The following is a 25,985-nucleotide window of genomic DNA, read 5'->3' on the forward strand; positions in this document are numbered from 1 at the left end:
GACAACATGATGCTTTTAAAGCTCAAAGAGCAAAATTAATGCAAGCGGGTTACATAGGGTAAGGTTCTTCACCTTGAGGTCCTCACGCTGATCTTCAGGAACTTCTGAAGACACATCTGTCAACACGTCAACTGTTGGGTTTTCTTCTTTAGGCAGTAAAATATTTCCAGAATTGTCAAGAATGGGCTGATCTTGTTTTTTAACTAATGGCAGTTTCATCTCCTATAAAATAATTTCATAAAATGTAACATTCATATTTAGATTTGAAGGCTCACCTAGGGAAGGCAATGTCTGGACACAGATTTTTAGGATTCACCAGCAAAAATCCGCAAAATGTGGGACTGTTGCTCAAAACAGCTAAGTTGCATACTGTGAATAAGCAACAGGATAATTTGAATTAAGGATTTCCTAAAGACTGATTTTACGAAGCATTGTGTTGAATTCAAAGATAAACAGGCTCATTGTATGCTTCCAAGGAGCTTAAACTCTAACAGGCAAAACAATGCTTATGTTAATAATGGTAAATTAATTTCAACAAGAAGGCTAAATATCAGAAATATTGTGATCAGCTGAACAGATAAACAATATGCAATACATTCACATGGTGTGGACGGTTCTTTCCAATGAACATACTGTATACACACGTACAGCTTACTATGCACACGAACCCCTTTTTAAAAATCTTGACTTTTTCTGATACAGTTCCACATGCTCAGGGATTTCCCCTTCCCTCCTCCCTCCTTCCTCCTGCAGATGAGTCCTGAAAACACCTTGCACAAGAAACCACACTGTATAAAATGTTCCAGAAGGTAAAACTAAACACAACACAACAAAAAAAAAAGGTGGAGGTGAATCTCTGGTTGCCCAGGGCTAGGAGGAAATGGGAGATGACTGTCAATAAGAAGCTTTGTAATGAAGTGATGTAAATATTCTAGAATCGATCATGGGGATGGCTGCACACTGCTGGGGACAAGCTAAACGCTGCCAGTGAGTGAAATTATAGCTCAAAAAACTTGTTACCAAAGAACTTACGAGCTGAGTTTTTGTAATGAACTTCCTCCACCGTTTATTTAGCCGCCTCAGTTCCTTGGAAATGGATGATCCGACTTCATCATTACTGACTCCAATTAGAAAATTTCCCACTTCATTTAAGGTAATGTGCTCCACATTCCACTGGGATAATACCTCAAAGGGAACCTACAGAACACACGAGCAACTTAATGACATAACATTGTGTCAATTACCCAAAATAAATCCTTACTGAGCCCAATTCTAAGGCAACAGCGGATGTAAAGATTTTTTGCAAAGACCCCGACCCCTCCTGCCTATCCCCTTAATTTTTTAATTCCAGATCTTGCCTGGCAGCTGTAAGGCATCTGTCACCACTCCTGGTCTCTCAAGTGGCTGATACACTTAGAGTCGAGGTTCCCAAACTGAATGAGTAAGAGAGCCCTCCTGTTTCAGTCATTCTCTCACAGAGTGGCTAGGCCAACACAGAGTTCCCAGTTCCCATTTTTCTTGCATCATGTCCAATAATTTAGTAGCAGCATGTTGTCTGAGACATTGCTGCGTCTCTCTCAAAACTGTAAGGATCCTTCACACATTTCAGCAGAGTCTGGGAACTGTCGTCTTAAGAGTGTTGCCTCTCTTAGAGTTATGAGTGTTCTAATCTTAGACTGTCTAAAGACCTGAGAGAGCTGCTGGGAGCCAAAGATCTGAAGTTCCAGGTCCAAGGTGACAGGGAGAGGTGATACCTTCACAACCCCCCAGATGTGCCATGGTCACTGGGTTATCATCAACTCTACTTTCACATTAATATCCCCCTCTTTTTTTTGTTGTTGTTGAGTAATTTTTTGTTTCCATTTGGGAATTCTTTCATGTTGAAAGCTATCTCCATCTATGTGAAAAGAAAATAAATGCCAGAAAGAAAAAAGTACCTAAGATAAACATAAGACAGACTACTGCACGAATAACAAAATAATGAACAATGGTGACATTTTTTATACTCCTCTAATCTTATGTCTAACCTAATTTGGTTTTCCTGCCGTGGAAACTCTAAATATTTTAGAGCTAAAAGCTTTCAAACAGAAACAGAAAGCTCTTTCACAGTATAATATTTTTTAAAGTTTTATGTATTTACTGTTACTTTCGAAAGAAGCCAGAGGGAGAGGACAGCAAGAGAGAAAGATGTTCTGTCTATTGCTTCACTCCTCAAATGCCCGTAGCAGCTGGGACTGGGCCAAGCCAAAGCCAGGAACTCATCCAGATCTCCCACACAGCTGGCAGGGACTCAACTTCTTGATGTCACTGCTACCTCCTAGCTGGACAATACCAGGTAGCTGGGGGCACAGCCAGGACTTAAATCCACCACTCTAACATGAGACACAGGAGTTTCCAAGCGTTAGCTTTTTAAAAGAATTTATTTGAAAGACAGAATTCAAGATGGGAGGAAATAATCAGAGATATATAGCGGTGGGTAGACATTCCCCATCTTGTAGTTCACTCCCCAAATGGCTACAACAGCCAGAGCAGGCCCAGGCCCAAGCCAGGAGAACAGAATTCCATCCAGGTCTCCCCTGTGGTGGTCAGGACCCAAGTATTTGGGTCATCTTCAGTTGCCTTCACAGGAACATTAGTAGACAACTGGGTCAGAAGTGGAGCAACCCCGGCCTGGGAAAAACAGTGGAAGATGGCCTAAGTGCTTGGGCCCTTGGTCCCCATGGGGGAGAGCAGTGTGGAGCTCATCTACACATGTTGGCTGGCTAGCCCCAGCCATTTGAGAAGTGAATCTGCAGGTAGAAGATCTCTCTCTCTCTTTCCTCATCCTCTCTCTTTCCCTCCCTCCTTTCTTCCCTCTCTTTTCCTCTCCCTCTCCATCTCTTATCCACTCTCTTTCTCTCTCTTTCTGAAACTCTGATTTCATGTAAGACTTTAAAAAGTAGAGCAGCTAGGATTCAAATTGTACTTATATGGGATACTAGGGGACATAGACAATGGGCTGTTGACCTGCTGGGCTTCAACAATCATCTCTCAAGTATGTCTTCACTCCTACACCAAATGCCCTCCTCCACAACTTTTCAATGCACACTGTGTCTTCCATTAGCAATTCTGTAACTGTACCTCAATAAGAGAGAGAGAGAGAGAGTGTGTGTGTGTGTGTAACATCTTTGTAGCAATCATACTGGGAAGGAACTAAACTCTTGCCAACGCCTTGCAGAATTATCCAGAAGACATGCTTACTCTTCTCTGGATTTTCATCTTTGGATTTTTACTGAGGGACCCCAAACCAAACACAATGAAAAATGAAAACCCAACAGGTGCCCCTGAACTGCAAATACCTCCTTAATCTGCTCCTTCTTTGTCTCCTCGAAACACGCCTTCAGTGAGCGAAGCTTTTCCATATAGGTAGCCCAGCATGCCAGAACTTTCTGTAGTGTGGACTTCACATTATATATATGTTTTTTATACATGCAAATGTTACTTTCCATCGTTGTATACTGTTCATTAATATACTGACATTCTCCAGCTACAATATTAGCAAAACAAGGAATTAGTCTTGGAAACTTGGTTTTTGTTCATAAGATAATACTGTTAGGAAAATTATTTGCATAGTAATAAACTATAGCAAAATAAATACACGGTCTGTTTATACTAAAAATGAAAGCAAGAATTTTCCCAGGAAAACATGCATGTGAAGCTGATTTCTGCAGCATTAAGTACAAAGAAGGCAAAACAGACAAAATGTTATTTTTTAAAAGTCATGCCATTGAAAAGTAATTAAAACAACTTTACCCAAATCTTTATAAATTTCTTCACACTTTTGAAAAGAAGTGTCAATTTGAACCAGGAGCCCTTTTTCTTCAATAAATTTCTGGTGGGAAAAAGAGATAAAAGACATTGACAATTTTTCCTATTCAACATGTTCTAAGACATCCAGATAATGACATATATGAGCGTAGTCCAAGGGGTTCAACGAGCGAAACTAACAGCATGTCTGAGTTGGTGTAAAACAATTGTTGAATCCACGAAGAGTTTTTCTATGAACTTCTTGTAGACCCTTCCTAGACACTCGTGAGCTACACAGCTGCCCAAAACCTCCTTAGGAAATACCAGTCATTTAGGAAGGGAAAGAGAAGCGCCTCACGGAAAGGGGTAGAGACCCAGGAGACACAAGTGTACAAGCGCTACAGAGCAGTGACACCTGACGGGGACCGTGACGGGGGGGATACAATTCTCCAACCGTTTTCCTTTTGAAGGAAAGGTCAAATAAGGATTGGTGGCGATTTTAAAATGTCCTCCAGCATGTATTTCATTTATATGGCCTAATTGCTGTCAGTTACACTCTTATCCCAAGTTTTATCAAAGTGAGCAATTGTATTTGAAATATATAGGCTATATGATTCATAGGTATCTTTGATCATGCCAAATAATAGCCAGAAACCAGCTTTAGCCAAGTTCTGCTATGAAAAAGAAATCATTGCTACACTAATTATGCATAACTGAGATGATCATTTAAATGAAAGAATGAAGATTCAAAAAGGTTTAAAACTATTCAGTCTATCATAGAACAATGCTTCCTTTGGGGGAATATATAATATCTAAATCATAAGCTTTAAGTAATTTTTTTTCTCATCACGTTTTTCAATTTCTGTATTGAAATCTATAATCTGGATTCTTGGATTCTGCTCCCCACCCCCTAATTCCAAAATGGATGGAAAGAGAGAAGGGTTAGACCTAACTATAACTAACATTTCTTTGCAGCTTTAGTTTCAATTTACACATGAACAAATTTCTTTCAATCACTTGAAACATTCTTTCCACAAATTGCAAAAAATAAAGCAAAAAAAAAATTCCCAAGAAGAATAGAATATATATTGTTTTTCTGCTAGTAAATTTTAGAGAGCTAAGATCCAATCATTCTAAGAAAAATATAATGATTGAGGAAAACCGTGAATCTGAAAAGAAAAAAAAAAAGTGTATACAAACTTCCAGGAAGGGAATTCTTGAGGGGGAAAAAAATGAAATCACTAGAATTGATTGGCCTGGACAACTCGGGAATGAACGCATTGCAAGGGGAAGATGCCGGGGTACACAGGATGCTGTCCCTCCCTCTTCGCTGCACCTGCCATTGTTCCAGGCCGTGTGTAAGCAAAGGAGAACTCCCAAGAAAATCCATGGGCAATCCTGACAAGGGAAAATGCACCCCTAGGACCCAGCTGTGGGGAACAGCTGCCTGTGATGCGAAATTCCACAGCTCACATGCCAGTCTTCCTGCAGCAATTCCACAGAGGCCTTGTTCCCATATCTGGCGTTCCATACTTCCAACCTCGATCTCGCTTCATCCAGCAATCCAAGTACCGAGCACCTGTGGTAATGGAACTCCAGGAGCGCAGCAAAATTCCTCCCCACAATGTTGTTGATTCTGGAAGACAGTGTGGGTTTTAGTGATTAGCTTAATATCATCCACTTAAAATGAGAAACCCATTTGGTGTTTTCTTGTTTTTTGTTTTTTAATATTGAATCTTAAAACACATGGAGCTCAACTGTCTCCTAGCATGGTTTTGTTTATAGGTAATGTAAAACACTGTATCTAGGTGAAAAAAACAACAACACTTATCAAGGAACATTCTCTAAAGAAAACATTATCTTTTTGAGAAATTCTATTTAAAAAATGCTGACTTACAAAATATTTTGCTACCTTTGAAAACTTCTCTGCAACTTAATGATAGCATAACTTAAAAGCTGATGTATCAATACAATTTTCATTGTTCAGGCTGAAGCACCTGCTATTGTAATAAACACCTGGTATTGTGATAAATTGCTTATGAGCAATCATGAAAGTGTTGTAGGAAAACATGTATAGTTTTCAGAATTTATAAAATGCCTTCATTAACCTCTTCACATTTGATCTAGTATCCTCTGATACAGGAATAGAGCGACCATCACTGCCCTATATATTTAAGTATGCAAATACACAGGACATATGTATAAGTATATACAGGTAAATAGATGTCCTAGATATTTTCAAATGAGAAAACAGGGCCCAAAAAGACAGCACTCAGGGTCTCACTCTAAGTCCAAAACATTTCCCAAGTACCCTATCATCCAATAAAAAAAGAAGTGAGACAGCATAATATGATGCTACTATTAAATAATGCATGACTGCATTGTTGTCAAGATTTAACAGAGCGTTCTTGCTGTAACATATCTGAAACTCGGCAGTCTGTGGCCCCTGGAACACTATCGCGGATGGTCCCAGCGGCTGTGAAATGGCAGTGCTACAAACCTTCTTTTCATCTCCTCCAATTTGTCAGGTGGTACCAACGGCAAGTGCTTCTCATCTCTGTTTTCAAATGCCATGAGAGTATTCAAATTGTGGTCCCATTCATGCATGAGACTCTGAAAAGACATGAAGCACAACATGAATTATTATCTTCCACTATAATCGAGGGTACATTAATCTCACGTGCATAGTATCTTTTTAAAAAATAAATCACAGAGCCCATTTCTTTCTGTTTGGATATTAGTTTAGCTGCTGTGTGTTCTACATGCTAAAGGCTTAGTCCCCATGGCGGTAATACCTGGGGATGGCACAGCTTTTAGGAGGAGGAGCCCAACAGGATGTCCCAGGTGCCTGGGCGAGTGGTTTTCCCCAGAGGGTTGGTATAAAAGTCTGGGTGTGGGCCCAGCCACTCCCTACAGCTTGGCTCGCCCTGTGACTCCTTCCTCCGGAGGCACTGCCAATGGCCACGGGATCCCTTGAGAGCTCATACCTGTACTGTGCACTCTGTACTTTGAAACTCCCAAACTGTAAGCTAAATAAACCTTTCCTCTGCATGGAGTTGCCTCAGGTGTTTCACCACGGTTGAAAAAAGTCAACCCTTGAGGTTCCTGTTTGGAAAGGTTCTTCTTCTTCTTTTTTAAGATTCATTTATTTTTATTGGTAAAAGCAGATGTACAGAGGGAAGAACGACAAAGATCTTCCATCCACTGGCTCACTCCCCAAATGGCCACAATGACCGGAGCTGAGCCAGCTGACCCAAAGCCAGGAGCCAGGTGCCTTCTCTGGGTCTCCTATGCACGTGCAGGGTCCCAAGGCTTTGGGTCATCCTCCACTCCTTTCCTAGGCCACAAGCAGGGAACGGACTGGGAAGTGGACTAGCTGGCACATGAACCAGTGCTCACATGAGATGCCAGTGCCAGTAGGCAGAGGATTACCTGAGTGAGCCAACACACCACACCCTGCACTTTCATCTTTTAATTAAGACTTATGGGGCCCGGCGGCGTGGCCTAGCAGCTAACGTCCTCGCCTTGAACACGCCCAGGATCCCATACGGGAGCCGGTTCTACTCCTGGCAGTTCCAATTCCCATCCAGCTCCCTGCTTGTGGCCTGGGAAAGCAGTGGAGGGCGGCCCAAGGCTTTGGACCCAGCACCCGTGTGGGATACCCGGAAGAAGTTCCTGGATCCTGGCTTCGGATCGGCACAGCATCGGCTGTTGTGTTCACTTGGGGAGTGAATCATCAGATGGAAGATCTTCCTCTCTGTCTCTGCTCCTCTCTATATCTGACTTTCTAATAAATAAATAAATCTTTAAAAAAATAATAAAATAATAAAAAGATTTATGAATACATTTATTCTTCATACATGTCCTAAACTTGAATGTTTTACAAACAGGCAGAGTGCAGTTTCCATGGTAAAATTATCATCAAGTTATATTGTTGTCTGGTGTATTGTCCATTTTTTTATGGGCTCAAATGCTGCATATCTCAAACATCAAATTCTTTCAAGCCATTCGGATGAAAACCCAATCCTTCCTATGTTACAATTAGTTTAGAATTTGCTGGACTCAATGCTTCAATTTAAATTAATACAATGTTCATAAACATGAAGGTATCTGTTGTGATGGTAGTGGTGGTTAAAATTTAGGCAGAGTTATAGAAAGGGGGAGACAGACATAGAGAAGAGAGAGATAAAAGAGATAAAAAAAATCTTCCATTTAATGTTTTACTTTCCCGATGGCCGCCGGGCTGGACTGGGTCAGGCTGAGGCCTGGATCCTAGAACTCCATCCTGGTCTCCCACATGGATGCAGGGTCCAAGGACGGGGGCCATCTTATGCTGCTTTCCCAGGAGCATTAGCAAGGAGCTAGATCAAAAGCCAAGCAGCTGGGTCTTGAATGAGAACTTATACAGGATGCTGGCGGCTTAACTCACTTTGCCACAATGCCAGCCCCGGTGGTTTCTTCTGAGTTTCAAAAGTCTCCAGACCGTCATGCATTTGACCTAACAGGTAAGATTATGGTTAAAATGTCTACAGCCCATATCACAGCTCCACTCCTAATTCATGCTTGTTAAGGTTTATTTATTTATTTGCAAGGTAGATCAACTGAGAGGGAGGGAGAGAGAGAAAGTCACTTGAGGCTTAACTCACTGCGCTGCTATGCAGGCATCGCGACTCAAGCTTCTTACTAAGGTTCATTCTAGGAAGCAGTGACGGAGCAGGTGGTTGGGTCCCTGTAATGTATGGGGCCAACCAGGATGGAGTTCCCAGCTCCCAGCTTGGGCCTCAACTAGAGGCTGATGCAGGTATTTGGGAACCGAGCCAGCACATGGGATTAAATTCACACTTATATAAATTAATTCATTTACTCTCATTAGAGTACCTGTGGGCTAAGTCATTCTAAAGTATCCTAAATGCCCACTACCTTTCCTTCTAGAGGCTGATGCAGGTATTTGGGAACCGAGCCAGCACATGGGATTAAATTCACACTTATATAAATTAATTCATTTACTCTCATTAGAGTACCTGTGGGCTAAGTCATTCTAAAGTATCCTAAATGCCCACTACCTTTCCTTCTAGAATAATCCAGAAAAGTTCTTGGACCTGGCACCATAGCTCAATAATCTAATCCTTCACGCACAAGTGCCAGCATCACACAGGGCACCAGTTCGATTCCTGGCCAGTCCACTTTCCATTCAGCTATCTGCTCATGGTCTGGGAAGGCAGCAGAAGATGGCCCAAAGCCTTGGGAGCCTGCACCCACATGGGAGACCCAGAGGAGGCTTCCAGCTTTAGACAAGCTCAGCTGCAGTCCTTGCCGCCATTTTGGCAGTAATGGAATATCTATCTCCTATCTGTAAATCGGCCTTTTGAGTATAAATGACAAAGTCTAGATTTTCCCTTTTTTTTTTTTTTATGTTCCAACCTTGAACAAAGTCATTTTCTCCTGTGTCAGTGCCATGGCTTCCATGCAGTCCTGGGAGGCTGGCAAGTCGCCATCCACCAGCTCCTCCAGCGCCTGCAGCCAAGCTTCTGTCTGATGGAGAGGTGAGGGCAGGGCACGGTTCAGCTCTGTTTTCCACAAGCTAATCTGGAAAAAAAAAAAAAAAGGAAACATTCTTCAGGAGAACTTTCCCAGTGTATGCCCAAGCAAAGAGCATGTTTGTTCCTTGCCAGCATTGACATCAATCAAAGGCGTCTTCTTCCTCAATGGCTAACCTCCTCAGCTCCTCCACTTGCTCAAAAGTGTAAGAACCTACGACATAAAAAAGAACTAATGTGGGCCTGGCGTGGTAGCCTAGTGGTTAAAGTCCTCATCTTGTATGCACCGGAATCCCCAATGACCACAGGTTTATATCCCGGCAGCTCCACTTCCCATCCAGCTCCCTGCGTATGGCCTGGGAAAGCAGTCAAGAACAGCCCAAAGTCTCCCTGCACCCGTGTGGGAGACCTGGAAGAAGCTCCTGGATCCTGGCTTTGGACTGGTGCAGCACCGGCTGTTACAGCCTCTTGGGGAGTGAACCATCGGGCAGAAGATCTTCTTCTCTGTCTCTCTTCCTCTCTGAATATCTAAGTTTCCAATAAAAATAAACATAGCTTTTTTTTAAAATAAGGCCAATCAGATAATGAAAATGCCCAGCTCTTGCCTGCACTGCTAACAAGAGAACAGATAAGTACTGGGCAGAATGTGGAAAACGGTGTAGCAGTCAGCACAGAGGCCCAGGGAATTAGAGAGGCCTGGGAAGTTGAAAGAATGTCAAGTCCAGACTGAAGACCAGAATTCCTTTTTTTCTACAGATGTATTTCTTTGAAAGGTAGCAACAGAGAAGGAGGAGTCTGAAAAAGAGACCTCCTGTGCGCTGATTCACACTCCAAATGACCGCAACAGCCGAGCCGGAGCCAGGCCAGAGTCAGGAGCCCAGAACTGCCCGCTGGTCTCCCAGACAGCCATTACCACCGCCTTCCAGGTACACCAACACAGAACTGTAAGATGGGATGCCAGCACAAGTGGCCGCTTAACCCGCTGTGCCAAAATGACTTTCCTGAGGGAAAGAAATCTGAAGCTCAAAAGAAATTCATCCAAGGCCATCACATCTCGGGACAACCCCACTAAGATGTGACATTTCATCCAAACACACGCAAGCTTTAATCACGCTTGTGTCATTTTCATTCCAAAGTCACCCAGATAAAGGTCAAATATAAACAAAAACTTGTTTTACTTAAATCACTTCATCGCATCAGGCTGTGGGTCCACACTCTGCAATTTATCTTTCTGCGGTCTCATCAACTGAATGAATTATTGCTACTCTTTTAAAATTGAGCAGGATAAAGATTAGACAACAATTTATCTATGATATGCCTTGTGCAATTTGCCGTTAATCCAATCAAAAATATTTTAGGGTGGCTATTATGTGTATAAACAAGGATGCCTGGAAGAAACTCCAAGAGAGAGACATGGAACAGAGCACCTCCTGGGCACATGCAAGAGTGAAGATCTCACCCCGGTGGCTGATGCTTTGCTGTCCCTTGGAATGTTGTCTCATTCCATTCTTCCCACAGTAGAGCTACTTATCTCCCCAGTGCTTGGAACTGTTGTGGGCTGTTCTGACCTTGTGGAAATTCAGCTAGTCCAAACTCCACACAGCTGCTTTCCCACCACTTTACATTATGCTTTTGTAAAAGTATAAAAACCCTCACTTTCTTTGTCTCGGTGTGTCATCTTGCGAGATGATGGCCACACTGCTACAATAATAAAAATTCAGTTCTGGGGCCCAGCGTGGTAGACTAGTGGCTAGCACCTGGTATGTGTCAGGATCCCCTATGGGCATCGGTTTATGTCCTATTGGCCCTGCTTCCCATCTAGCTCCCTATTTGTGGCCTGGGAAGGCAGTGAGGACTCCCCAAAGCTTTGGGACCCTGCACCCACATGGGAGACCCAAAGGAGGTTCTGGGCTCCGGGTTAGTATTGGATCGGCTCCAGTCCTTGCACTCACTTGGCGAATGAATCAGCGGAGGGAAGATCTTCTCCCTGTCTCTCCTCTCTGTATATCTGAATTTCCAGTAAAAATAAATAAATCTTTTTTAAAAAATAAAAAAGAAAATTCAGTTCTGCATGACCTCATGTCCTCCGTTGATTCATGCCTCACACAATGGAACTATCCAGAAGACATTTAACCAGCAACCAGTCCAGGTGTAAGAAGAAGACAAAACTAGGCTCCTTTGAAGAGAGTCAGGTGGAACTAACTGTTCCCACCACTGAGCAGTACATACTTAATGTTAGGATTCTCTGTCTCGCTTTCTCTCTTCCTCTGTCCCCCTGCCTTGCAAGTTTACTTTCTCAAAAGGCATATGGTAAAGATAATTCTACAGTCTTAAATTATTAACTGTATGTCAGTAGGACTAGAGATGAAGAAAGAATAAAAACAAAGCTGCTTTACTGCAAATTTTAATAGAAACAAGTTGACATTGCTTTTATTATATCTCATTATTCGTGCATTTGCAAAGGACACAACGTAAACTAGAAAACTCATAAATACTTGAATTCAGGGGAAGCTAAAACTGATATCTCTAATTCAACTACTATTCTAGATGAAGATGCCAGAAGAAAGCTGTGTACTGTTTAAATGAAACCAGCCCTGTGTTTCCTGGCTCAATATTTATGTAGCAAGCAGGAGGGGAAAACTGGAAGGTGATGTTTATCTCGAATTCCTCTCCTTTCTCACTGACAGCTGGTTCCACACTTCCCTGCTCAATCACTTGTGACTTTGGCTAAAAATGGGTAGGAGATCTTATCAGGTCTAAAATCACATAATTGTGTTCTTTTCCATAATGGGCTTAAAATGAAACCTTAAAATGAAACTCAAGCTATTGAACAAGAAACTTGTTTAGATGCTATTAACTTAAATACACTTGATGACTTTAAAATCAGCAAGTCTCATCTCTTTGCATGCGAGAAAATAAGCTGCGGTCACCTAAGGAATGGGTTTCTAAGCTACCATCAATGTGCAGCACTTACAGCAACATCTCAGTATTTCAGGCAGTTCTTCCAAATTCTGTTCAGCAAATTCAGCCAGGTCTCCATGCCCCGGAACAGTCTGAACTCTACAGGCGGCATCTTCCTCGTCAGTTTCTATTTTACTAGGGACCTATCACACTCACGGCTCTCATCCTTCAGAGCTGTGAGCAGGGCAGAGGCTGACAACGCGGTGGGTGTCAGCACAAGGTTGGGGCAGTGGGTGCAGCTGCCCTCGCCCTTCCACGTGGGCCCCTACATCGAGTCACTGCACGCCTGCTCGGCACAGTCAGTATTAGGTGTGAAAGATGAGCACGTCCCGTGTGGGACCAGAGTGAGAATAAGCGACTTTGTGAGTCACATGGCTTCTTTGTAAATTCCTTAAGATGAAACAATACATCCTGTTATTTATTTGAAAAGCAGAATGGCAGGAAAAGGGGGAGAAATGGGGAAATTGAAGTGCCTGGGTTCAAGTACTGTCTTCATTCCTGATTCCAGCTTCCTGCTAATGCAGACCCTGGGAATCTACAGGTGACAGCTTACACACTTGGTTCCAGGCCACACGCGGGAGACCTGGAATGAATTTCCAGCTGCGGCAACCAGCCTGGCCCCGTCCCAGCTGTTGTAATTTAGGGAGTGATCCAGCAGGCACTTAGAGTGAAACCGTTTGTTCACTAGCTTTCTCTTTCCTTCCCTCTCTCTTTCTCTGTGTGTCTTTCCAATAAATACAGATGAAACAACACTGCCAAATGTTTATCCTTTTTAATGTTTCTGGAATATTATATCCAATAATTGCATAAAACATACATGTTCTTCTCAAGCACACATAGTTTTGGACCAGAAACTGGTCCATAAACCAAGCTCAATAACTCTAAAAAGATGAAAATCCTACTTATATTCAGACACACTGTGACAGCCTAGACAATAGAAGATGGTGACAGTGAGGCCAGATCTCCTGAAACATCTCTGGGACATGTTCATACCGCGACATTTGCCACAACCTCAGCTCCTTGGAGAGCGAGAGTGCTTATCACAAGAAAACATCTCATTCCAGGATGAGATCTTATTTTTTGTTCGGTTTTGTTTTTATAGTTGATGCAGTAAGTGGATTGTCTCAAACTGGCTTCTCTATATGAAGTTGGAAGGACCCGTTTGCCTGGTTCTGTTCACAACCAGGCGAACACACGTGGCTCTTACCGACTGGATAAAGTACATGATGTTGAAACTGATTGGGTATCTGTGTTTGATGCCAGTATAGCTGATTAGATAGTTTGTATCATGCACTGATGTAAACTTAGTTGATTGAATGATTTGTATCATGTACCAGTGTTGTTTTAGTTGATTGGATGATTGATACTTAAAAACCCTGAACACAGTAGACTGGGGCTTCTCCCCTCTTTAAACATGGTAGAACAGGACAGTCTGCCAGTCTGCCTCTGACTCATTTCTGGGATAGATTTGGTCAGCTCTCAACAACATACATATGCATCCATCCTCACACATTCCCTCAAGCGCCTATGGATTCTGAAAAACCAATCAGCTACAGACAACCTAAGGAAAAGCAAAAACTGATAGCCAATACACCTTTGGGTAAGCTTGCATTCGTTCAAACTGGAGGGCCAAAACCACAACCCAAATGATGGCACGAAGAACATTCATGAACACAACTCCATTTTCTAGTGAAGCAAATACCCTTTTACCGAATTTCTCATGAGCGTCTAAAGTGAAATCCTCATTGGATCCCATAAAGCCATCCACTGAACACGTCCTTCTATTCAAAGTAACATAGCTACCTGCTGGTTGAGACCATCCCAGTCGCCTCTCAACTGTAACTCCTCCTCATTCAGCTCGTCTGGATGCCTCTTCACTGGCAGCAGATCCAAGAAGGATGCTTTTTCTCCATTGAATGATTCCATAAAGGACAGGAAGCTCTACAATTAGAAGAGTATTTCAAGGATGAAAACATTAATTCACACTTGTAAAATCAATCTGTTTTAAGACTGATAGCTCTAGGTTACAGTTAAGTTTTACGTAAGTAGAAGTAAAACCCCCTTAAACCCAGCATCCTCTGAAGGATTGGGCTTCTTTCCCCGGGGCACTCTGTGAATTCATATGTCAGCCAAATGACTGAAGTGTTGGCTGACGACTCGAGCAGAAAGGAGCGTCAAGGCCACTCAGCTCTAGATGACGTCACACACAACATGGCAGTCTGTCCTCCCCAAATATGTTCACAACAAAGCAGGAATGAAAGGACACAGGGAGCAGGCATTTGGCAGTGCAGTGAGGACGTCATTGGGGATTTCCACGTGCCACACTCAGGAGTGCCTAGGCTCAAGTCCTGGCCAGCTTCCTGTCCATGCACACTCCACAAGGCAACAGGTGATGGCTCCAGTACTCGGATCCCTGCCATCCATGTGGAAGACGCCGACGGCATTCCAGGCCCCTGGCTTCAGCCTGATCCTGTGCTGGTGTCCAGGAAATGAACTAACAAATGAAAGATGCTTCTCTGTCTCTGCGTCTCTGTGGCTTTCAAGCAAATAGTAACATAAAGAGTAGATGTGAGGAATTTTGACATTAAATGATTTTCAAAGGACTGATAATTATCTGAATTTACTTTCTATGCTACTTTATATAAATTTTCATAGACACTTTTAGTCACTGCAATCAAAAATTCAATCAGGAGGAAGCAGGAGTTTAGCCTAGAAGCTAAGCTGCTGGTCTGAATGCTCATGTCACATATCAGAGTAGATGGGTTCAAGTCTTCACTCTGCTACCAAATCCAGTGAGTGCAGATGCTGACAGCCAGCCAAACTCAGCCAGAGCCTGGCTCAGCCCTCACCACATGGGCAGCTGGGAAGTGAACCAGTCAGTGAGAACTCTGCTTCCTTCTCTCTCTCTTTCTCTCTCTCTCTCTCTCTCTCTATTTATCTTTCAGCCTCTCAAAATGAGAACAAAATCAATAGGGGTTTTCTCAGTTTGTGTTTGTATGAAATGCTGATGGTTTAAAATTTACAATTCTACAAATGCTTTCTTTTTAAAGATTGAGTTATTTATTTGAAAGGCAGGGCTACAGAGAAAGTGAGAGAGAAAGAGAGAGATCTTCCGTCTGGTCCACTCCCCAAATGGCTATAACGGCCAGGTCTGAGCTATGGTAAAGACAGGAGCCAGGAACTTCATCCACAGCTCCCACGTGGGTGCAGGGGCCGAAGCACCAGGGCCATTCTCTTCTGCTTTCCCAGGTGCATTATCAGCAAGCAGAATCAGAAGTGGAGCAGCCAGGATTCAAACTACAACTGGAATGCCTGAATTGCAGGCGGTCACTTAACTCAATGCACCACAACTTGGGTCCCCCCCAATTTTTTTTAACATTATTTTATTCATGTGTGTGTGCATGAGAGAGAGAGATGCCCTACTTGCTGGTCATATCTGAAATGCCCACCACAATCAGCAAGCCAGGTTGAAGCAGGAGCTAGGAAATTCAACTGTGCCTCCCACGGGGCCCATCGCCTGCTGCTCTCAGCGTGCGCAAGAGCTGAAGCTGAGACAGGACTCAAACCCAGACAGCTCATATGGCACAGAGCTGACTCAAGCAGCACCTTAACCACTGCTCCCAGTGTCCGTCCCATAGCCATACATGTTGATGGGATTTTAAATTTTCTTATCAAATCAAAGGATCATTTAATTCTTTCTGATAATTAATAACTTCACAAAAACTCCACTCAAGAAACTAAAAATCTGTAGTATATAACTATGTCAAAGACATACAAGAGATACAAACCTCGTGAAAATATGTAATAGAAAAACCTCACACTTGAATTTCTAATATCTGTGCTATCATAAATCTGTATTTTAATTCCATTTCACATGAGCTTTCTGAAGTACCCTTATATGTGAGAATAAGGAAGTCCCAGTGGATGTTGAATAACTTATTCTTAAAAAATAAACCCGAGGCCAAAGCAAAGAGGAAAGAAGCATGAGAAGTGTCTACAGTTCAGGTCAAAAATTTTGAGCGCTGGGTCCCTGTCACCAATCGTGGCTTCAAACCATAAATGAGGATTTGGCACCCAGGCCACACAGTCCACTGAATGTTGGAGTTGAAAGAGCTGGGCTTGCCATCCTTCCCTTAACACACAGAGCTGTAAAGGTGTGATCATTCTCCATGGCTCATGGAGCTGTCTCCAGACAGAGACCTGGTGGCAACTGCGGAGCAGCAGCCTGGACCACAAGTCCCAAGAACCAGGGCTTCATTGCCTTCCCTGTGGCTCCTGTGAGTCCTCCAAAGAACAGGGACACACCCAGACGAAACAACGGCCAGCTCTGGTCTCCATCAGATGCCCCAACCTCCACCTGCTGGGGGCCGTGTAACTCTCAAGAAGTCCCTTGCTCCCTTGAAGCCTCTTTGGCCTCACCTGCCCAGGTGGAGAAACACAAACTCCAAAAGATGTTTTAACATGGAAAATGTGCTTTGTCGGCAAGGAGCCTGGTACACAGCCAATGCACAACACGTGGTGACAACAACAACTGTCACCGTTCCCCAAGGACCTCCTTCCTGGAGCTCCTGCACTGCTGAGGAACTGTGGGGTCCCCAGGCGTGGGTGTCTGTGGTGCAATACTGCTTCTGTAAAGCATGTTCTACGCCGAGCCAGGGATTGGAGAACTTGTACGGCAGAGGCCAGTATTCTAAATCTAATATTCCATCCACTCAACTATCCAGTTTCAAGGTGAGGCTGGGAAAATAGCTCTCAACTCAACACCATCTTATTTATGAGAACAGGTGTCTGTGGCCATGGCAACTGACACAGAGTGGCAAGTCCTGCTCTGAAACCTTGCTGCTCAAAGCCATCCAAAGACCAGCAGGGTCCATGTTACGAATGCAGAGGTTCAGGCCCTGCCCAGAACTCCTGAAAAGAATGCACATTTAGCAAGACACATTCTAGTCTCAGTTGCCCTGTCCTAGAATTCAGCCCTACACCCTGGAGTTTATTTATTATTTAAATAACTCTGAAAGAATTTTCTAAAAATGCACGACATGGTCTCCTTGCAAAGACTCAACTGCAAACAGCCGTGTACAGTCGTACTTACGTGGTACTTATTGAAGTAGGGCTCGTTTTCAGAATCTTTCAGCGCCTTCTGCAGCTTGTTCCGCTGCCGACTCAGCCAATCTGCAGGATCTTTCACCCCTCCCTGCAATTCACACACACACACTCACGCTATGTCACACATAGACTTGGCAACTTTAGTAAAATTAACAACTTAAAACAGCAGTGACAAGCCGTTAGAAACCCTTGACTTATTATACCAAAGAATAATTTTGATTGTTCATATAAAACCTTCAATTTTAAGATAAAATTGAAACCAGCATCTGAACACAATAATGTGCTTTAAAAAATACAAGCACGTTATCTCTCTCTCTTTTTTTTTTTTCTCTTTTTCTCTTTCTCCTTCCCTCCCTTTCTTTTTGGCTTACCCATCTCAGTGATTATACTTGGGAGAATAATACTGTTCTTTGATTTAATTTGAAAGGTAGTTTTACATAGAGAGAAGGAAGTCAAAGAGACTGTCCACTCCCAAGTGGTTCCAATGAATGAAGCTGAGCTGATCGGAAGCCAGGAGCCAGGAGTTTCTTCTGGCTCTCCTACATGGGTGCGATGGGCCAAGGGACTTAAGCTACCCTCTGCTAATTTCACAGACCAGTATTAAGGATATGGATCAGAAGTGGAGCAGCTGGGACACAAATTGGCACCCAATATAGGATGCCAGCACCACAGGTGAAAGCTTACCATACTACACCACAGTAATGGCCACTGAAGAGGATTATTTTAAACCACATCTTTATAGGATGCATTTTAAAAGACCGTTTTCCAATACCTCTAAACATGAGGTCATTTAAGACATGTTCACACCCAGCAAAATCACTAACATCAATACCTCTAAAAGGCCAACGTCATGGCTCAGTGGGTTAAGCTACTGCCTGTGCCATGGCCATCCCACACCCAGTTCTACCTGCAGCTGCTCCATTTTTGATCCAGCTCCCTGCTTCCATACCTGGGAAGGCAATGGCAGACAGCCAAAGTACCTGAGGCCCTGCCACTCACAGGGGAGAGCCAGATGGAATTCTCAGCTTCTGGCCTTGGCCTGGCCAAACCCCAGCGCCGGCAGTCATTTGGGGAATGAACCAGTGAGTGGAAGATCTCTCTCTCTCTCTCTCTCTCTCTCTCTCTCTCCCTCCCTGCATCTCACTCTCTGTAACTCTCCCTTTCAAATAAATAAAATAAATAGGGTTTTTTTTCTGCACCAAACTAAACTTATCTCTGAATTGCATTTATTTACTTTTTCCTACTAAGTAGGAGTTTGTTTCTAACATTTTTGCAACCAACTTCATGCACAGTTGAATTTTTAATTGTGGTTTGGAATGTGGAAATTAATTAGGGAAGGGTAACTGTTCAACAGGTCAGGAATGAATGACCTGAATTGCAAGCCTGAGTCTCAGCTGGAGTTTCCACAGTCAGCAACAAGCTGGCTTCTCGCCTCAATCCCAACAGCTGAGAAAACACGGGCCCGATTTGTCAAATAAAATGCATGTGAACATGGGTGAGGGTGTAGTTTCAAATCACTTTAGAATAACACTCAGAAACATTTCACTAAATGCAAAGCACTTGTTTATCTTCATAGAAGCACAATAAGTTTCTTTGCAAGTCAATGATTTTCACAAAATTTATACACATAGTACTTTGTGTAATGGACTGAAAGAGAAAGGGGAAAATTAAATACCCAAATGGCAATTTAATGGTAACTCAACAAACAGGGACCAACAGAGGCATACAATGCTTCCATTTCTACAAATGATGTCATTTTGTTGACGTGACGCCAAGCAACTTGCCAAGTTATCAACTTGCCAATGATATCGATGGTTGCACAAGCACACAACTACACTAAAAACCACAAAATTGGACTCTTTGAAGAGTTGGACTTGATGGGAGCTAATTAAGATTACAACAGACAAAGTTCTGATAGCCAAGATTAATTTGTCTGATATGGACCCTACCTTGAGGCAGTTTAGATAATTCTGAAAAGTTTAACAAATTATATCATTTTTGAATTTTAAAAAAAAATTAGGCAAAACGGATCTACAGCAAAAGCACTCCTGGCTGCGGAGATAGGAAGCAGAGATGAGAGAGAGACACCCAGGGGGACAGGATGTCAATCAAAAGTGGTTTCTATCATGACTGGACTACGGCTTACAAGGGTACATCCATCTGTCAAAGCTCAAGGGAATGCACATTAAAATCACCACATCGTATTTTAATGTATTATACATTATAGGATATAACAGTATATGTAAATGTAACAAATTTTATATAAATACGTTAAATCACATATTATATGCAAATTACACCTTCAATTTTTACTGTTAACGCAGCAGGAGGTACAACAACATCGAGCCAGACTTGTACTTCTGCAGACATACCTGAGACTCGTGTCTAGCCACAGGTGCATCCTTGGAATACCGCAGAAACTGCGCCACGTAAGTCATGATGGACTTCTCGTCGGGATTAACAACATCCACATCTGCAAGACACATCACACTCAGTGAGCTGCAGATCAGCACAAGGGATCTCCAAGCACAGGCCACGCCACGGTCTGTGCCAACTGCCTCACAGGCTCCTGAAACGAGCCAGAGCAGCCAGTCAACCACGCACTCCCCACCCACTCTTGCTTCACAGCTGTGTTGTGGCTAAGAGCTCACATCCAGAGTCAAACAGATCGAATGCCGGAGCGGGCCATGCAGAGCCTCAATTTCCTAGTGATAACATGTCACTCTGGGTGTTGTAAGGACAAGTGCATCAACAGCCAGAGAAGGTGGAAAGGTGAGAACAAAGCCTTTCTGGGGACACAAGTGTGGAAACCGCTCCAGGCGTGCAGGAACACACCGCCCCTGGAATCCGTACTGAACGCACTCTGCGTTTCTGCAGTAGAGCAGATCCACAAGCTCACACACACGGAAGGCATGTTCAAGCCGTCATTCAGTCAGTCAGTCATGGAATACATTCACGGAAGGTCTTCTACAGACCATGCGGGTGCAGTGTCCCAAGGCTTTGGGCCGTCCTCAACTGCCTTCGCAGGCCACAGGCAAGGAGCTGGATGGGAAGTGGGATTGCCGGGATTAGAACCTGCGCCTATAAAGGATCCCGAGGCATGCAAAGCCAGGACTTTAGCCACTTGGCTATAGCACTGGGCCCCATACAAGGAACCATACAAGGCCTCCACTTATACTGCACTGAAACTAAGCAGCTTCAGCCCTGCAGAAATCACAGTGAAGAGGCAACCCACAGAGCCGACACCTGCACTTTATGCAACTGTAACAAACATTCACACGGAAGGGAGACGGCAACAGGAAACTGGCTGCAGCACATACGAGAGCATCCTGAACTACTTCCTCGGCTTTACTGCAACTCTGGAACTGTTTCAAAAAAAAAAAATCTAAGTTTGAAAATCCATAGTTTTTTCATCTTACTCATTTTCTGTAAAGTCTTCAAAGACCACACATGATAAAAAGTATAACATCTTATGTGAGAGACTCCAAGAAAAAACACCTTACATGGGATATTTAGGACAGAAATAAATACAATCAAGAAGAAATAATACGGAATATAACAGGAGAAAATCATGATGAAAGCTCAAAACAGTCCCAAGGACAGTGCACATACTCTTTCCAATTAACGAACATAAATAAGGGCCAAATTCAATAAAATATTTAAGTTAAACCCTCCAGGACTGAACCATCATGCTGCTACGTTTGCTTGTTTACAAATAGTCTTTTCAAATCAACTTTGTCTCGGGTTGGATCTTAAAAACTGCTTTAACCAGGTAAGAGGTGTCTTACCTTCTGGTTCCAGCAACCTGGGGATTTTCAGTTCTTGCTCTGCAATTCTGAAGGCCTCCGTCAGGTTGTCTTTGTTGGATCTGTGCTTCACACTTGTCATGTCTACCAGGTCTGGTCGCAAGGCGTGAATGATGGCCAGGAAAGCCAACCCGTTTCTCCAGCTGGACTTAAAATCCGTCACACTGACAGCCTCGTACCTGCCCCCAAAGGAAAACATCAAGGCGATCAGAAATCAAGCATTAACACAGCTCCATTCTCTTCACTGATTATTAAAACAGAAATCAGCGAATTAAATAAATGAAGTAAATCATTCTAGGAAAAGATTTCCTCAGGATCCTGTCATCAAACGAAAATCCAACGCCCAGTTTCAAGTAGCTCACTGAATCACAAACATTTGTTCTCAGCATGTGGCCCCTGGACCAGCACACTGCTATGCCCTGAGCTGCACATTCTTGGGCCCAACTCTGGACCTAGAGAATCAAATGTTTCAGATGGGGCTGAGACACAAGTTTTTAAAAGCCCTCCAGGGACCTGGCACAATGGCTAGATTAGCTAATCCTCCCCTTTCAAGAACCAGGATTTCATATGGGCACCGGCTCATGTCCTGGCTTTGCCACTTCCCATCCAGCTCCCTGCCTGTGGCCTGGAAAAGCAGCAGAGGACAGCTCAAAGTCTTGGGACCCTGCATCTGCATGGGAGATTAGGAAGAGGCTCTGGGCTCCCGGCTTCAGGTGGGTTCTGCTCCGGCCACTGCAGCCACTTGGGGAGTGAACCAGTGGATGAAACATCTTTCTCTCTGTCTCGCATTTTCTCTGTATATCTGACTCCCCCCCCCAAAAAAAATAAATCTTTAAAAAAAAATAAAATAAATGAAAGCCCTCCAGGTGGCAATGATACTTAAGTTGGATTCTCTTCCCTCTACACTCCATGGCCTCAGCTTTTCCACACAGCTCACGTCCCACACCAGAGGCAACAATGCACTCATTCATTGGGCCAAAATAAATGATCTACTGTGCCAAGAGATCAATGCCCAGGGTCCTGCAGGGTTGGCATCACTGCTCTGCTGTAAACCTGCTTATAAAGGACCCAGTCTCAGGTATTCTGTTACAGCAACTGAAAACACGAATCGTCGTGGCTATGCAGCCTGTCTTCAGGTCACAGGTCTCCTGCTTCACAAGGCCCTTCCGGACCCTTGAAGCCACCGTCAAGCCGCCTGACAGGACCTGAGATCCTCCTGACCTTGTCACCAGCTCTAACGATCATGGTTCTCCTCTCGGAAGAGAAGCCCTTGGCAGACTCACTCCCTAAACAGAGGCTGGGGGGAGAAAGCTCTGGCCTCACTCCAGGATTCCCACATGGATGCCAGGGATCAAATTCTTGGCTCATCACCTCCTGCCTCCCAGGAGGTCCAGTAGCAGAAAGCTAGAACAGAGAAAGGAAGTGGACCTGGAGTTCAGGTACCCAGATATGGGATGTATGTGTTCTAAGGGGCAACTAGCCAGTTATGCCAGCTGCCTGTCCCTTAATTTTGAATTTCAATCTTTTCTCAGGTTTATAATATACAACCTGGCACCTTCTCATGATGCCTAATTATATGCTAATGTAAGCCTTCCAAATATCTTCAAGGGACGCATAGGCTAAGCGATGCTGTTTGATAATAGAGGTATATGAAATACACTGCAATTTACAATGAAGTTATCAGGAGTTTCTCGTAAGTTAAAGAACGTTAAGAGTAGGGGATTCATCTATGTATAGTTTTCATTAACCAGTCATTACTCTACTTGATAAGGGATCATTGGAAGTCTCGTAGACAGTATAGGTGCCTACAAAGTTTGGCAGATATTCTAGAACAAAAACTAGTTTCCATTAGTGGTCCACACAAGGGAAGAACAAATTCAACTGACTATTTTAACGTCTGAATTGAATGGTGAATGCTACTCAGGAAATGTTCTGCTCCAGATGCCTTCAGTTTTCCATCTACTTAAAGGAGAAAAAGCCTAAACTATGAATGCAAAACACTACAAAGGACTCAGATTATCACACTATCTTAAAAAACACACAGGTGGAAACGGTTACGTTCAGACCATTTTATAGGTTTTTAAAAATTGATTTTTGCAATATGAGGATTCTTTAAAAAGCCTGTGGAAAATAGACTAAGTTTATAAAACACCCTCCCAAATAAAAGAGAACAGAGATAGATCAGACCACCAAAACAAGGGCAGGTGTGGTGTGAGTTTGGCCAAATGACTAAGACCTTGTGGTTTTCAAAGCTACAAAGTGCCGTAGTTCATGTCTGGAAGATTCAATATGAAAGGAACAGGAACAGTGAGAATTTTCTGTCTCTGAGATGGAAGTTCTAGGGTAGACTTTATACCCAGTCAACTTGCATTTCAGACTAAGGAGTCACAGGTTTATGTGGGTGGCCTGTGCATCTCTTCTGTTCCCAGGAAATTACTTACGTGGCACACTGCTCCTGGGCCCACAAGAGCAGAGCCTTCTTGGCAGACATCTGCCATCGTTCCTGGGCTTTGGAGCACTTCTTCGCTGGAGGACTCGAGGTAGGAGATGCATCGGGTACGCTCACATCATCCACGGGAGGTGGATTGTAATCGCAAGAAAGAGTCCGGGCAAGTTCCTCGATCTAAGGCGGAATGGTGAAGAGACAGGATCCTGAGCCACCAGCACTGAGCCAACATCTTCAGCCAAAACAAGTCCTGGCAGGTTTCCAGTGAGAGGGACAGTTCACTCTTGAATGGGAGCCTTTCCCATCCAGGGCCACATCCTGGCTCTCTCAGGTTGAGCTTGGGCCATTTACCTTAGTCTCACTCATCCAGGCACACCAGCAAGCATGGTAGCTAAGCATCTACTCAAGTCCCTAAAGCTTTTTCAGGGCATTTTACTGGGGCTCAGCGCCTGTCAAATGAAAGTGAACTAACCCACGTTCCAGGTCTAGAATATCCTTAGAGACAGAGTCCATTGAAAAGCATCCTTTCAATTAAATATCAGTGATGAAGAACAAATGTACAGACAGGAAAGAAAATTAGTCAAATACATGGAGAGAGGAATCCCAAGAGAGAAAACAAAATTACCATCACCTATACAAAAAGCCATTCCACTAATGAGTTAAGAAATCCCAATGCATACAGCAAAAGCACAGCTTCTACTATGTAACACAGGCAGGAAATAAAGAAGAAAATATACAGTGGTATCAATGATAGTTCAAGTCTGAGAAACTGAATTATGTTTATATTATTAGCAAATGTACAAACTGGTTCAAATGTTCCACAGGGCAATTTGATATCTATACAGAACTTGAACAGATAAGTCCACAAATATTTGATGCACTTCTCACAATAACTGACAAAACAACGAGATAATCCATAAAAGTAGGTGGGAACAGCATGACTAACAAACTTGATTGGCAGGGAAGTCTTGGATAGCTATAGTACCTACTAGGGCAGAACCTACATTTTGTTCATGTGCATCTAGGATATTATTAAAACTAATCATGCAGAACCACAAAGCAAGGTTCAGCAGTTCTGAAGGACTGAAACCATTGTGTCCTCTGACTACCCAGAAATTCTAGTCAAACAATAGCCAAAACTGGTAAATCGTTGTAAAGCAATAATTTTATGCAAGCCATGAATCAAATGAGAAATCCTAATGAAAATTAGAATATTTTGAACAGAACAATAAATCTTAACATCATATTCATGAATTGGAAGATATAGCCTTTTACAGCTGTCCAGTTTTTCCAAATGTCTCATATGTTTGATGCAGAAAAAAAAGTCTCAGTAGCTCATGGGGCCAGGACTATGCCCCAGTAGGCTGTTTACAACTATGTTGTAATATCATATGTAGGCACCAATTCATGCGTCAGCTGTACCACCTTCCATCCAGTTCTCTGCTTACGGCCTGGGAGAGCAGTGGAGGATGGCACAAAGGTTTGGGACCCTGCTCCCACGTAAGAAGCTCCTGGCTCCTGGCTTCAGATCAGCTGAGCTCCGGTCATTGTGGCCATTTGGAGAGGGAACTAGCAGACAGAAAATCTTTCTCTCGGTCTCTCCTTCTCTGTAAATCTGGATTTCCAATAAAAACAAAACAAACATATTTTTAGAGATTTGTTATTTTTATTGGATAGGCATATATATAGAAAGAAGGAGATACAAAGAGAAAGATTTTGCATCCGCTGGTTCACTCCCCACGAGGCTGCAATGGCTGGAGCAGAGCCAACCCGAAACCAATCAGGAGTCAGGAGCTTCTTCCGGGTCTGCCACATAGATGGAGAGTCTCAAGGCTTTGGGCTGTCCTTGACCGCTTTCCCAGGCCACAAGCAGGGAGCTGGATGGGAAGTGGAGCTGCCGCGATTAGAAATGGCAACCATTTGTGCTCCTGGTGCACGTGCAAGGTGAAGACTTTAGCCATTAAGCTACTGAGCCAGACCCTAAAACAAACCTTTTAGAAAAAAAAAAAATCAATACATCATGCGTGTGTGTGTGCGTGAAAACTGATGTTACATATGAAACTTACACAGAAATAAGACAAAAATAGCTGAGATAATTTTGGAGAAGAAAATAGACAACTTACACTGTCAGGTATCAAGACTTAGTATATGGCTGCAGAAATCAATATAGAATAGTACTGATGCAAAAATAAATAATAGGACAGAACAGATAATCTGAAAATAAAGATATATGTAAGCTCACGGAAAATAGAATAAAACTGTAAGCTTATTTTGGTGCAAAAAGTATTTGAAATGCACATAAAGTCTTCAAGAAACTTCATGCAAATTGTGTATTAAGAAAAA

The 25,985-nt window shown here is 43.1% G+C and overlaps 1 protein-coding gene across 1 annotated transcript in view; it reads right to left on the reverse strand.

Moving 5' to 3' along the window:
• Positions 1-25,985, reverse strand: part of SYNE2 (spectrin repeat containing nuclear envelope protein 2) — a 309,068-nt gene that overhangs the window by 210,502 nt on the left and 72,581 nt on the right. Inside the window, exons 8-19 of the mRNA XM_040975466.1 lie at positions 23,638-23,819; positions 21,179-21,375; positions 19,763-19,863; positions 17,377-17,478; positions 14,088-14,225; positions 9,208-9,372; positions 6,287-6,399; positions 5,260-5,422; positions 3,793-3,871; positions 3,339-3,526; positions 1,033-1,197; positions 73-222 (exon numbers count right to left, since the gene is read on the reverse strand). Of these exons, the coding sequence (XP_040831400.1) occupies positions 73-222; positions 1,033-1,197; positions 3,339-3,526; positions 3,793-3,871; positions 5,260-5,422; positions 6,287-6,399; positions 9,208-9,372; positions 14,088-14,225; positions 17,377-17,478; positions 19,763-19,863; positions 21,179-21,375; positions 23,638-23,819 (1,743 nt within the window). The remainder of the gene's footprint in view (positions 1-72; positions 223-1,032; positions 1,198-3,338; positions 3,527-3,792; positions 3,872-5,259; positions 5,423-6,286; positions 6,400-9,207; positions 9,373-14,087; positions 14,226-17,376; positions 17,479-19,762; positions 19,864-21,178; positions 21,376-23,637; positions 23,820-25,985) is intronic.

This window comes from Ochotona curzoniae, unplaced genomic scaffold, assembly GCF_017591425.1.
Source record: "Ochotona curzoniae isolate NIBS_2020 unplaced genomic scaffold, NIBS_Ocur_1.0 contig_2688, whole genome shotgun sequence".
Classification (NCBI taxonomy): Eukaryota; Metazoa; Chordata; class Mammalia; order Lagomorpha; family Ochotonidae; genus Ochotona; species Ochotona curzoniae.